This window comes from Platichthys flesus, chromosome 13 (genome assembly GCF_949316205.1).
Source record: "Platichthys flesus chromosome 13, fPlaFle2.1, whole genome shotgun sequence".
Taxonomy (NCBI): domain Eukaryota; kingdom Metazoa; phylum Chordata; class Actinopteri; order Pleuronectiformes; family Pleuronectidae; genus Platichthys; species Platichthys flesus.
In genome coordinates, this window is record NC_084957.1 from 17,991,820 (window position 1) to 18,004,058 (window position 12,239).

At 43.5% G+C, this 12,239-nt stretch overlaps 1 protein-coding gene across 3 annotated transcripts; it reads right to left on the minus strand.

Annotated features, from left to right (window-relative positions):
• Positions 1–1,330: 1,330 nt before the first annotated feature.
• On the minus strand, positions 1,331–11,360 carry shox (shox homeobox). Of its 3 annotated transcripts, XM_062401922.1 has the most exons (6): positions 10,910–11,360; positions 9,047–9,255; positions 5,945–6,002; positions 5,677–5,765; positions 3,734–3,946; positions 1,331–3,380 (listed from the first exon to the last, which is right to left on the minus strand). In XM_062401922.1, the coding sequence occupies exons 1-6, from the start codon at positions 11,154–11,156 to the stop codon at positions 3,291–3,293; spliced, it is 906 nt and encodes a 301-aa protein (XP_062257906.1). In that variant the 5' UTR covers positions 11,157–11,360; the 3' UTR covers positions 1,331–3,290. The 3 variants fall into 3 exon arrangements, with proteins under 3 accessions (XP_062257906.1, XP_062257905.1, XP_062257904.1); XM_062401921.1 differs by lacking the exon at positions 1,331–3,380 and having other exon boundaries at positions 3,639–3,946; XM_062401920.1 differs by lacking the exon at positions 1,331–3,380 and having other exon boundaries at positions 3,639–3,946; positions 5,677–5,786.
• Between the last annotated feature and the right edge of the window lie 879 nt (positions 11,361–12,239).

Below are 12,239 nucleotides of genomic sequence, written 5' to 3' on the forward strand. Positions count from 1 at the left end.
TATATTATTGTGTATTGGTTACCTGTGGCCAACATAAATAGCTTTATGTGCCTGAACATGTTGACAAAGCAGCCCTGGCTCATTGGTGCTTGATGGATGGCCGAGTGTGCCTTGCTAATTATTAGTACACATAAAAGGATGCTGTTATTTCCAGAGCCGGCCCAGCAGGCCCCAGCCGGAGGGGTCACTGGGTAAATACGGAGCCATCCGTCTGCGACTATATCACTCAATCTTGATGTATGAGCAGAGAGGTACAAATTGAACGCACGACGACCTTCTAGGGGGTACTGCACTCAACAGGACGCCATTTGGACTAATTCCTGTACGGGGTTCAGACAATAGGCCACTATACCACATGGTCTAATTACTCTGTGTACACACATCTGGAATTAAGGTCCCGGTGGAAGCTGATGTACTTAAAAATAAGGCAGGCCCATGATTTGAGCATTATAGAAGTGCAAAATTTAGTATGTGTGAGTCAGACAAATGGATGTGGAGAGCAATAATCCTTAAAAGTGTGTGTGTGTGTGTGTGTGTGTGTGTGTGTGTGTGTGTGTGTGTCGTGGGGAGTCTGGATTCAAATGCAGACGCTGATGAACACGTGGCCACTCCTGACCTTCTCACATCATCTGCTCAAAGTTAATCAACGCCGTTGGAGCGAGGAGAAAAGATCCCCGTCTGAGCTCAGAGCACGTTACATGTCACGCGTCCACTATCCCACACGCCTCTCCTGTGGCTGCCTGTTTCCCCCGCTGCACTTCCAGGCTCCAGTTACAGCCATCTTGCTTCTATTTGACGATGTCTCTTTGCCGCTTCTTCCCCGCACAAACGCTATCTATGTCATTTTGACGATCACATGCAGAGAGTCGTCCCCTGCACGAGGCTCCACGCTCGTGGGGGGGTGCATCTGGATTTTATAGCAGCTCAATTTTCTCTGTCGCTGTGAGGCTCATAATGGACAGGATGAGCTGGGCCGGCTAACGCGGAGTCTGTGCGAATGCCAACTTTTGAACGATATTGATATTGATCGACAGGTTGAGACAGTTGATGAGCATCAGCCCCAACACGGTGTGAGGCGTGGAGAGAGCAGGAACGTGCGCGAGGATCGAAAATATTTGAGATATTAAAGGGGAGGGGATCAGCTCTGGAGAGTTGTTGCCTTCTTTAAAGTGCGGTCAGTTGCGTCTTTAATTCACGAGGGTTGTTGTCTCGTTTGTGTTCTTGTGTGCAAAGTACGTTGCTGAATGAAACTGGATGTTTCTTGTGCGGGTTAACAAGTCAAATTTTAAAGCTTGAGTACAAATATTTATAACTTTATTGATAGTTTACTTGTACAAGATGTACATTCATAATTTGTGAATCAAACGGGGGAAAAAAACAAACTGTACGATGATTCATGTTTAGGCATGCTTGCATATGAAATGATGAATCATTTAAATGGGTACAACAAATTCCATGGAGTATTATTAAATTCAACCATCCCTGAAATGTTTGTAAACTTGGACACGCTACATTTTTTTAGGCAAACAATGCACTACAGCCACACCTCCTAATTCAAACACTTAAAAAAAAAAAAGAAAACATACAAAAATAAATGCAAAGCCATGTAAAAATGTACACTTGTAGTTCAACTATTTCATCTTTCATAAACCTTTTTGACAAAATAATAAATAAAACACCCATATGTTTAATTTAAAATGGAGACATAGATAAACGATTCTAAATGGAGGTCTGTGAACAGAGAGATTGTTGGTTTGGAGACTGTTAGAGGTACGCAGGCCGCGAGCGGGTCTGCACGTGTGTCGCCTGCTCTGACCGCAGCGTTGAATAGGTTGTCAAAATAATCTTTGAGTTTTCAAAAACAATCCACATGTCGCGAGGAATTTGTGAAACACAGTCTGGATTAGGTGGAAATCAAACGATGAAATGTCACATATAACATGCAGAATTAAGCGAATCATATTGTAAACAACTGCTCGGTTTTGGATTACAATGCTGATTTGTTGATTCTAGTACGAACATTTTCCCAAAAAATCCATCAGTAGGTAGATTTTTCTCCCGTGTTAGTAGAGGAGCGAAGATCTTTTTTTTTTTATTCACCCCTTATTTCTGCAGCTTAGAAAAATGTGCTCATGTCTTCCTCAACAAGTGACAACTGTACCTGATGTATACAAAACCACTTGGATACATAGGAGGGTCGGCGGGATATGGCACCTGGTTTTTCGAGTGACTTTTCTTCAACTCAACAAAATATACACTGCTGTAGAAGAGACTGGTGTGTTTGGCAAAGGAAATTCAAAACTCCAACAGTGCACGGAAAGCAACAGAAAATCATTGGGTCTCTTTATCGTTGAGAGCTAACTCGCTAGCTGTTTTTACTTCTTTTTTCTTTTTTTGTTTTGCTATTTACAGTATTGCACTTAAACTGCACACCATTGCATTTCAGTTAGACTGATGCTTTCTTCATATTTTCAGAATTCCAAGGAAAAGAAGAAAAAAAATCGCATTTATACCCTTTGTCCAAGATAATGTCCGTTTTGCTGATCACATGACGATATCAAATTCCCCTCCCCCCTTTTTAATTAGCAAAGTAGTATCTGCTTGTAAGTGCCATTTGTAAACACCCACATACAAGACCTGAAGTGCAAAGGCATATCATCACTTCTTTACCCAGGATACAACACAATCAACAGAAAGAAATCAGGACAGAGGGAGCACGCTGTGAGGAGAAAGCAAACCGGACCTCACCGACACATGCCCAGCGTCACAGAGAAAATGTCTCTCCCCTCTGCGGCGAAGGAAAAGGAGTTGTTGCTTTTTTTTTGCTATAGCACAAGTCCAGAAGAAGAGGGATATCAAACCGTAATGGAGATCTTTCACTTTGGAGATGCGGGGGGGCTGCCGGCGTGTTGAATGGCAGTGTTAAAAACAGTTGTCGAGCGAGTGTGTCAGGTGTGGATGGAGGCCAGTCCCAGAATGGTCCTCCATTAGAGCTCATGCACTTGGCAGCAGCATGGAACACAGTGGTTGGAGACAAATATGGCCTTTTTTTAAAGTTTTTTTTTCCTTCATTTTTCTATGGGGGTTGGGGGGGGGGGGGGTGTAAAGGTGAGAGCTGTTCCAATGCTTCGGTGAGGTGGTGTGTGAGTCTGTTTCCCACATGCTCAACCCGTTCGCATTGTCAACATGGCGGCAGCCAGCGTCAGCGAGGCTCTGCTTTTGGCCCTGCTGCTGCCTGCCAGTTTGCTTTGTTCTAACGTCCTCTGGTCTGACGGGCCCCGGCCCGAACCTCAGACAGACATCCACATGTGTTTGTACGGTCCTTGGGATGTGATCTGTGCCTGGAGTGGACTGAGCCACTGGCCCCGCAGAAGTCCTGCCTGTTGGGGCGAAAAGTAAAAGGTGATTTCATTGGTATTTAATTACCGTTCTCTACAAGTGGTTTGTTTTGGCAGCTGGTTTTGTGACAATTTTCTCACTCCCTCCTTCTTTTTATTTTCCTCCTCCACTGTTCTCCCCCTCTCTCTCCCACACATACTCTCTCTCCCCCCTCTCTGTATGTGTTCCTCTCTTTTCATTCTCACTCAGTGTTTTTGTTTAGTTTAGTTTTAGCTGTGAGTGTCACGGCCCTTTCACAAGCCCAGTCTTGTGTGAGAGGCGATTAAGGGCATCAGGCGAGCGGAGGGGCAGCCCGGTGGGGTCAGAGTCCCAGAGCCTCGGTGTGTTTTCTTGCCTTGAGTCGCAGGTCGGCGATGCTCGAGTTCTTGCTGTTGCTTTTGGCAGCCGCCGCCACTGCCGCCGCTGCAGAGGCTGAATCGGCGAGAGATGCGATTGGTAGTCCGAAGGGAGGGGGTGGGAACATCAGGTAGGGAGCGTGAGCAGCCAGGTGAGGGTGCAGGTGGGGGTGTGAGTGGGCGACGCCGTCCAACTGGAGCTGGGCTTGGACCTGCAGGATAGCGAAATATAAAATTAGTCGGCATCGGAGCCTCGGGGCCGTGTGTCTGTGTCTGTGTCTGTGTGTGTGTGTGTGAAGAGGGTCTAGGATCGGGTTTCACATTCTGACACTATTAAATACCCCCTCAAATTTGACCCCCTCAAAGCTGTTGCTTACACTATGTTTTCTAAGAAAATATTTAAGGGCTGCACTCTCCACTTGAGCCCTTTCTTCATGTCAGCTATTCTAAAAGTTAATGAATCATACATTGCTCTCAGACACCACATCCAATTTAATCATCCAGAATCAAAGTCTTTCTAGGACCCAGAACAGATTTGTTTAATTCAGACTGAGGACGCCGTTATACCCTTGGAAATATGCAGTCTTGTTATCCTGATTATGTATTCAATTGCATAAATAAACAATTTTGCACTAAAAAGACATTCACATATTTGGAGTTATAAATATTTATCCAGACATATTCCTGAGTCAAGGGAAAAAAAGAAACCATAAGGAGCATATAATATCAGTTTTCACATTCTTGGCAATTATTTTATAAGAAGTAGGTGAAAATTAAGCATCCGCTCACTTCAGAGGGAGCGAACTGAGCCTGTTGCCATTTCTCATGTGTTTCAAACACCACAGGAAGAAGTGGGAAAACTCAACTATTTCATGCTTTCTTCTCCAACCAAAATAGAATGAAATAAAGTCAAAGTTTTAACTCGACAAAAAATAATTTTTTGCCGCTTTGCTGCCTTTCATATTTGAGCCTAGAAATACTGAGGATGACTGGAGCTGAAGTTGGTCAATGAAAGGGGAAACTCAATAGAACCACAGATTTTATGGAGGAGACGACAGAGACAAATGCTACCCCCGTCAGGTGGTGGAGGTTTGACGTGTGTGTTCAATGATATATCTTCACACACACATGTATGTACATGTGTCACAAACTCCCAGCGTGCATATGTATTTTAATTTATTTTATATGAGAGGATTGTGGCAGCTTTTCTCTCTGGATTCCTGAAGATGGATGCAACGGTTTCCGGCCTCATTTAACCCTCACACCTTGCGATGTCAAGTCATCTCCCAACCCCACCACAAGACTGTCCATTCAGTTGTTTTCTATGCGTCTGCTGCATTGTGCAGCCTGTGCGCACTGCCTGGTTCACCCTCATACAGTGTTCCTCTCTCTCAGTATGCAGGCCTCGAGCCTCCACCCCTGCAAGTGCAGCTCAACGCCAATATCCATAAGAGCCCGACTCCATTCCCCTGCTTTCATCCTCTCTTTTATGTGCCACGCTGTTGGCTTAATTAGGCCGCTGCTTTTTCACCAGGGTCAAGCAGGCAACAAAGCAGCCAGGACACAAAAGCAGATAGCAGCAGATCAAATGTCCGTCCACCTTGCTCCCCTCTGCCTGCAGAGGCCGAGCCTCTCCACGCAGCCACGAGTTGAAAGGTGCACTGAGGTCGGAGCTGCTCCCTCCTCCAACACACATCCCTTCCATCTAATACTCGTGGCCTAGATTCATGTGGATGTACAAATATAGAAAGCCTACTCTGACTCTGGGAATCACACCCGTAGCTCCATTTCAGATTCCTCAGTGGCCACCCCTGCATCACAGGATGCTGAGTAATCATCTTTTTTTTAATTTTACTGCAACTCTGCCTGCATTTTTTTTTTTTACTGCAGACTCGATTACATTTTTCAAGCTTCGTCAGCTAATAAGGAGAAGGAGGCCTACCTGTTGGAAGGGCATCCGGAGAGCGCCCATGTTGACGTAGGGTGCTACTCTGCAGGCGTCCAGGTGACTGCCGCTGCCCAGAATAACACCTGGAGAGAACGGAAAGATGTCTGTCAGACGGCCAGACAGTTGTTGTTATGTGAGATGAGAAAGTCAGAGTTGTTTTTCCACGTGCAGTGAAAAAGAAATTTTAAAATAGTGCAAAGAGTTAAAGTAAAATAACCAAAACAAAAAAGGAATATACAAAATCTGAAGAAGGGATATTTACCTTTGTGCATTTGATTTTCTTGTTTTCGACATTTTGCTCTTCTGTTCTGAAACCAGACCTGTGAATGAAAAAGTAAATCCTATATTAGACAAAGACATCAAAACAAAAATGTATTTTTTTATTTCATTCCAGATGTTATTTTAATAAATTTGTCAGTTGGTAAAAAATGTACTAGGAAATACTTCTATAATAAAAACATTTATGGGAAACTAACAAGATTTATGGAAAATAACCCACAGTAAAATATGATATAGGTGAATATAAAACACGTTATAAACTTATCATTGGGCTTCACAGTTATTATGAGAACACAGTGGTTTTACAGGTCATCAAAAACAACTAAGTTCACTGTAAACTCAGCAGTGAGTAATCCACCGCAGGCTCACAGAGGCTGGGGGAACATTATGGGAATTATACTGTGACATTTGGTTTAAAAGGATATTTTTTTAAATGAGAAATAATCCTCGTTAAGCCCCCTGCAGTGTGCTGAGTGTCTGTGGAGCTGCAGGCTTCAGGCTCCGGCCTATTGTTAATCATCATCAGCCTAATTTGCCTCCGTGAATAACATTATCCCCCCCACACACACACACACACACACACCCCGCACTGATTATCATTTACAGATGCGAAATTACACAAAGGGCACAGACTGACGAGGAGGACGAGGATGAAGATAATGAGGAGGAGGATGAGTCAAGGTGCCGCGGAGCCATTTTAAGTTGCGTGGCGCGACGATCGACGTCGTGTGGATGAGGCTGCGGCAGCCACGCGGTCGATAGCGTTTTCCAATAATGAAAAAGTGATGTGAAGATATATTGTTTCGCCCTTTAAAATTAAATCTAAAGATTGTATGTCCACACATTGCGGGGACGTTAAAGTAATATGTTCCAGCCTGATATTTAATAAGCATAAATATATTATACTAATTTAATTTAAGTATTATAACATTATTATTATAATTATTACTATTATTGTTGTTATCATTATCATTATTAATATTGTTGTTGTTGTCATCATTACAGTTGTTGTTATTATGAATAGTGGCCCACGTTGCATTCTCATGGATGTGTTGGGGCGCTGAGCTGTGAGCTGCTCGGCGGTTAAATTATGGTAGAAAAGGTGTTCATGAAAATCCCAGGTGATTTTGCATAGACGCACAGTAAACCCCTCAGATAAATCAAGGCTAATATTAGACGGGCACCGAGATCAATTCCAATTACGCGCCAGTATGTTAAGCAAAGTGAACTACACTGGTTCAGACAGTTATTTCTTCATTAAGGACCACTCAATGATGCGCTTCACAAATACCCTAATCTCATTTCCTTTTTGATTTTTTATTAGAGACAGTGAATAATGACATTTAATTTAGCAGCGCGCCAGAAACCCAAAGATATTAGTCCTAACCGAATTACTGCCTGCTCCTCACCAAGCTCTCATAACTTTCAATTAGATTCATTGACAGCTGCTCGGAGCGCAGGTTCTCATGGCTGCAATTCACTCGAACACACAGGGAGAGTGTGTGCGAGTGTGTGCGAGCGAGTGAGGAGGCAGCGTGTCCCTAAAAGTGTCCAAAACATGGGGGTTTTAAAAAAAATGCTTAATTTTCCAATAAGACACAAACGACGTCTCCTGTGCGTCCAAATCCACTTTACGCACAGGAAACGCAAACTTGGGGTCTTTACCAAGCAAATGTACACCATCAATTATTTTTAATTCACACTTTATTAGTGATAACTGCAAGTGTGGCCCTGCAAGTCCGACCTTGTTTGACTCAAACCGGTAGTCGACGGGCTTATAAAGCTCCGTGATGGCTTTGGATTCATCCGATTAGATGGTGAACAGCAGCGAGAGTTGGGCCAGAATCGAGTTATTTCTAATGTGTTTTTATGGCGACACTACATCAAGCCTATGGCAGATATTACAAAGAAAATGAGGAGGGATACGAGTTGACATAAGAGCGCGTCCCCTGAAGCAGCCATTCAGGCTCTTCATTCATTTTAATCATTGCTGGGGATTTTTTCTTCGTCACTGCTCCTCATCCTCCTCTTCCTCCTCCAAGGATCGTAGGAGTGGAGGCTGCAGGCCTGCTGATGGACGCCCGTAAATCCCGGGTGATTTACAGCAGATTAAACTTGTTTGATATCTATAATACCAAACCACTGCCTTTATAAATACTGAATTTCTGTTTTTGCTGTTTAGCTCCTTGTTAATTACTTCACAGGAAACACATGCCGGACAAATATGGTTAAATATTCAGCCTAAATTTGAATTATTTGAATCCCAATGCATCCAGTCAATGTTTTGCAGAATTTCACACAAATGGCAGAGTAGCAGAGTTAAAAATCTCTGCAGGAATATTGTAAAAATATTTCAGACTTGGAGCTTTTGGAGGGGACAGAGGCTGCATCATTAATCTCAGAGGTCTGTGGGGTCAACCAGCCTGGAGACTGATGGGCTTTTAATTTTATTGCATGTTGCAGGACACATAATGAATTGACATCACAGAAGATACAGGAGAAAAACCCTACACTATTTTTTGTTTTGTAATTTTTAACACATTTTATAATTATTGAAACAAGACCTGAGGCTCAGCCAGTATTTCGTTTTGTAGCATTTTTTGCAAGGTTGAAAACATGATCAACATGAACTCGAACCCGGCTAACTGAATTATTTAGAATGAAAGAGAAGAGAAAAAGGGCAACAAACTTCCCCTCTAGCCTTTTCTTTTTATAACATTAATTATTTTACGGGTAAATAAGTTTAAGAGGAAACCATGGAATTTATTGTTTTCCATTTGTGGCGCAATATTTTGATTTCTTCTAAATTTTTTGGGGAATGCAACTACTAATCGAATAACATCTCACTCACATATTATAAGAAATATATCAGCCAATGCATCGTCTTACAATAATATCCATCAAAGCAACAGTAACACTGTGTGGTGGAGCAGGAGGCTGTGATCGCTGCAGACGAACAGTCTCTGCGCAAATGTTGTGGGACAAACGTGGTTTCCTGTGTTGTGGCTCGGTCTGCAGATCCGTGTTTCAACAGACACATGCGTCAGTTAGTAAAAGGGGAAACACCAGGCAGAGGGGTCCTCACCTGCACCCGGGCCTCGGACAGCCCCAGCCGCTGACTCAGCTCCTCTCTCATGAAGGCGTCCGGGTAGTGCGTCTCGTCGAAGAGCCGCTCCAGCTCGTTCAGCTGCTCCAGTGTGAAGTTTGTGCGACTCCTCCGCTGCTTCAGTTTGCCCTGCGCGTCCTCGTCCTCCGACTTCACGTCCTCCTTCTTCTCCTTGCACTCGTATATCCCTGTTAAGCGGCCCGGGGTTAGGGGGGAGAGGGGAAGAGGAGAGGACGCGTTCAGTACTGGACATTACAGCCTCCTGGGGGAGACGCGTAAAAGCGCACCCATCACGGCCTTTCTCTCACTCTTACGCACATATAGCCTACAGTAGTGGAGCCCCCATAGCCAACACTGGGCCCCCTGCTTTAGGCCTTTTAGTTGACTGTAACACACACACACACACACACACACACACATATATACATATACACCCTAATTCTTCCAGAGAGGGCCCTGTGGCTGCACATTTCCAGCCTCCATAAGTCAGTGAGTTGTGTCAGTGCAGCTGTAAAGGTAAATCAGTCAATACGTGCCATGTCACATTAATAAGCCATTTAAAGTCCCGACTGAAGCTGAGAAAGATTTAGGCCCATTACCTGCTCCAGGGAACCACAGAGGAGTTACTCCAGACTATAAATACAAATATGTGGAGCAATTTATTATTAGTTTTTTTAGGTTGTCAGTATATAGGCTTTATTATATTTTAATTGGACTATATGCTGCACCATTAGCTGTTATGTGTGTCGTTATTATTAGTAACAGACTTGACAACTGCTGCAATTACTTCAATGTTCTTGTCGCATTTTGTTGTTTGTAGTTTGTTGACGTGAAAGTGTGTTTTTTCCCCCCACAGCTGAAAAGCATTTGATTTTATATAAATATCAAATGAAGCAGACAGACACACACACTCTCTCTCTCTCACACACACACACAACACACACTCACGCACACAGAGAGAGACAGACTTCCTCCCTGTGGTCTGGATTTAATGAAAAAGTAAAAAGGAAGAATAGAGAAAAGTGCAGAGCCTTATTTGCACTGCTGCTACAGGATAAATATAGAAACAAGTTAAAGAACCCTCACTAAACGTCTGAACGTGTCCTCGCTGCACATCGGCCTGTCCAACTGTCTCACTGCACATTTTTAATATTTCATAAATTTGAGGGTTTTTGAAGGAAAATTCATTTTTCATTTGTTTAACGGCAGATTGTTCAAATTATAAGAAGCTGAAATTTGATTTGGGGTACATAATGTAAAGAATATTGCACGTCATACAAAAGAGAAACTATATCAGAATACGGTTGCAGTTATACTTTTAAATGAAGCCACATTTTAAAATAAAGGCTCTGTAAAATACTAACAGAGAAACAAGTTAAGTAAATTGGAAATGCTGAAGGTTTAATTTGGGTTATTGAAAGATCTTTATTTGTTTTTGCAAACAATGTTAAATTGTTCATTACATAAGGTTAAATAAAATGTCTAAACGCCACAGAAACAATAGATAATAATTATTATTTTTTTTCGTTTGAACCCGAGGCTGAATGTCTGAAAACAATCCTCAAATAGTTAAAACGACGGTCGGACCATGGGCCCGCCTCCTGCTCTGTAAAAATAATCGTTTTAATAAAGAGAATAATGCGTAAACTTTGTCCGTGTACGAAGTGAAGGCGCACGGCGGTGGAATTAAAACCGTTTTACGCACGGATGTGCAGGGGTTTGTAAAAGAAAGAAAAGAAAGCCTCGCTGCCGATTCAAGACAACTGAACTTGAGACATTTCCCCGACACAATCCCCTGCACGGGGCGGTTCGTTCAAATTAAAAAAACAGACCAAATCTTACCGTCTGTCCCTCTGGAAACATTAAAGTCCTTGAGTTTCTCCTTTTCCAGCTCGACGTGGTCCTTGAACAGATGCACCGGGCAGTGGGTGCCCTCCGCTATGTCCTGCAGGTTTGTCTCCGGGCTGCCCAGCTCCCTCGCCCGATTCAAGCCGCTCTCCAAAACTTCCCTGTACGTGATACTCTCTTTGGTGCTCTCCTTGGTTTTCTGATCGAACGACTTCGACACGAATGCCGTAAGCTCTTCCATGGTCGCTGCCGTCGCTCAGTAGTGTGTCCTGGTCAGGGGAAATCCACCGTGGACCGCCAGGAATACAACGGGGCACAGTCGCGTCTCGTCTGTCTCTGTGCGCACACGCCACCACACCAGCGGCACCACTGCTCACGGACGTAGCGCTGTGTTTTTTTGGGGGGGCTGAGGCTGGCAGCAGCGGCAGATAGGAGGGGTGGAGAGGAGGTGAGATCACTCCTGCTGTTGTGACTGTGTATTTGAGAGCACACTATTTATACACGGCCACCTCAGCCCGGCCCCCCCACCCCCTCTTCTCTCCGATCTGTGTCTTGAGCAATTACAGGCCGCCTCGACTTTGCAGAATTCAACTTTCAGCAGCTTTTTTTTTTCTTCTTCTTCTTCTTCCTCCTTCTCTCTCTCTCTCTCTCGCTCTCTCTCTCTTCCTCCACAAATCAATGCTGGAGCTGATGGAGGCGGTTAATTGAATTACGGGGTCATTAAAAATGCCAACGGTGGATCGGCCCCATGCGTGGAGGCTGTGTATGGCTGCTGGCCTGCGTGTCTAATTAATTCGACGGAAATTTAATTAACGCGATTATGGGAGGTATAAATGTTTGTGGGGAGGGGGGTGGGGGGGGGGGGTGTTCCGTCACTTGATTTCTTTTTTTCCTTCTTTTGCGTTTGTTGAGCTTGCAAATTAGTTTGAAAGATATGATCTTAGCGGAACTCCACCTATAACCTATGGTGCGTCAGCTGATTGGATTTATAGTCTCTTTATGTGGGGTCTGCATGGTGCACATTTAAAATCATGTCAGAACTTAAAAATGATCAATTCATTAAAAATTATTTTTTAAGAGACATACGTTCGGCTCTGTTAATTTCAGAAAAAAATATTAGGCCTCAAACATTTATTTCCCTCCCAATTCTACTGCAGGAGAAGTCATTTGTGTTGTGTGAAGTTGTTTACCAGCTGCAAACAAGTGCATTACCAGGACTGTAGATCAAAATGAAAAGAGAAAGAAGCCAACGATCCACAGCAACACATATTTAATTACGGGATAATGTTGTAATTAATATTTGGCTGCTTGTAAACTCGCCTCC

What these genes read in the sequence shown, in the direction of transcription:
- shox (XM_062401922.1), bottom strand. Translation starts at nt 11,156, where the DNA reads ATGGAAGAGCTTACGGCATTCGTGTCGAAGTCGTTCGATCAGAAAACC. An exon ending in TGTTTCCAGAGGGACAGACG is followed by an intron (nt 9,256 to 10,909) that starts GTAAGATTTGGT and finishes GCCGCTTAACAG; the next exon opens with GGATATACGAGTGCAAGGAG. An exon ending in AGAAAATCAAATGCACAAAG is followed by an intron (nt 5,766 to 5,944) that starts GTAAATATCCCT and finishes CGTTCTCTCCAG; the next exon opens with GTGTTATTCTGGGCAGCGGC.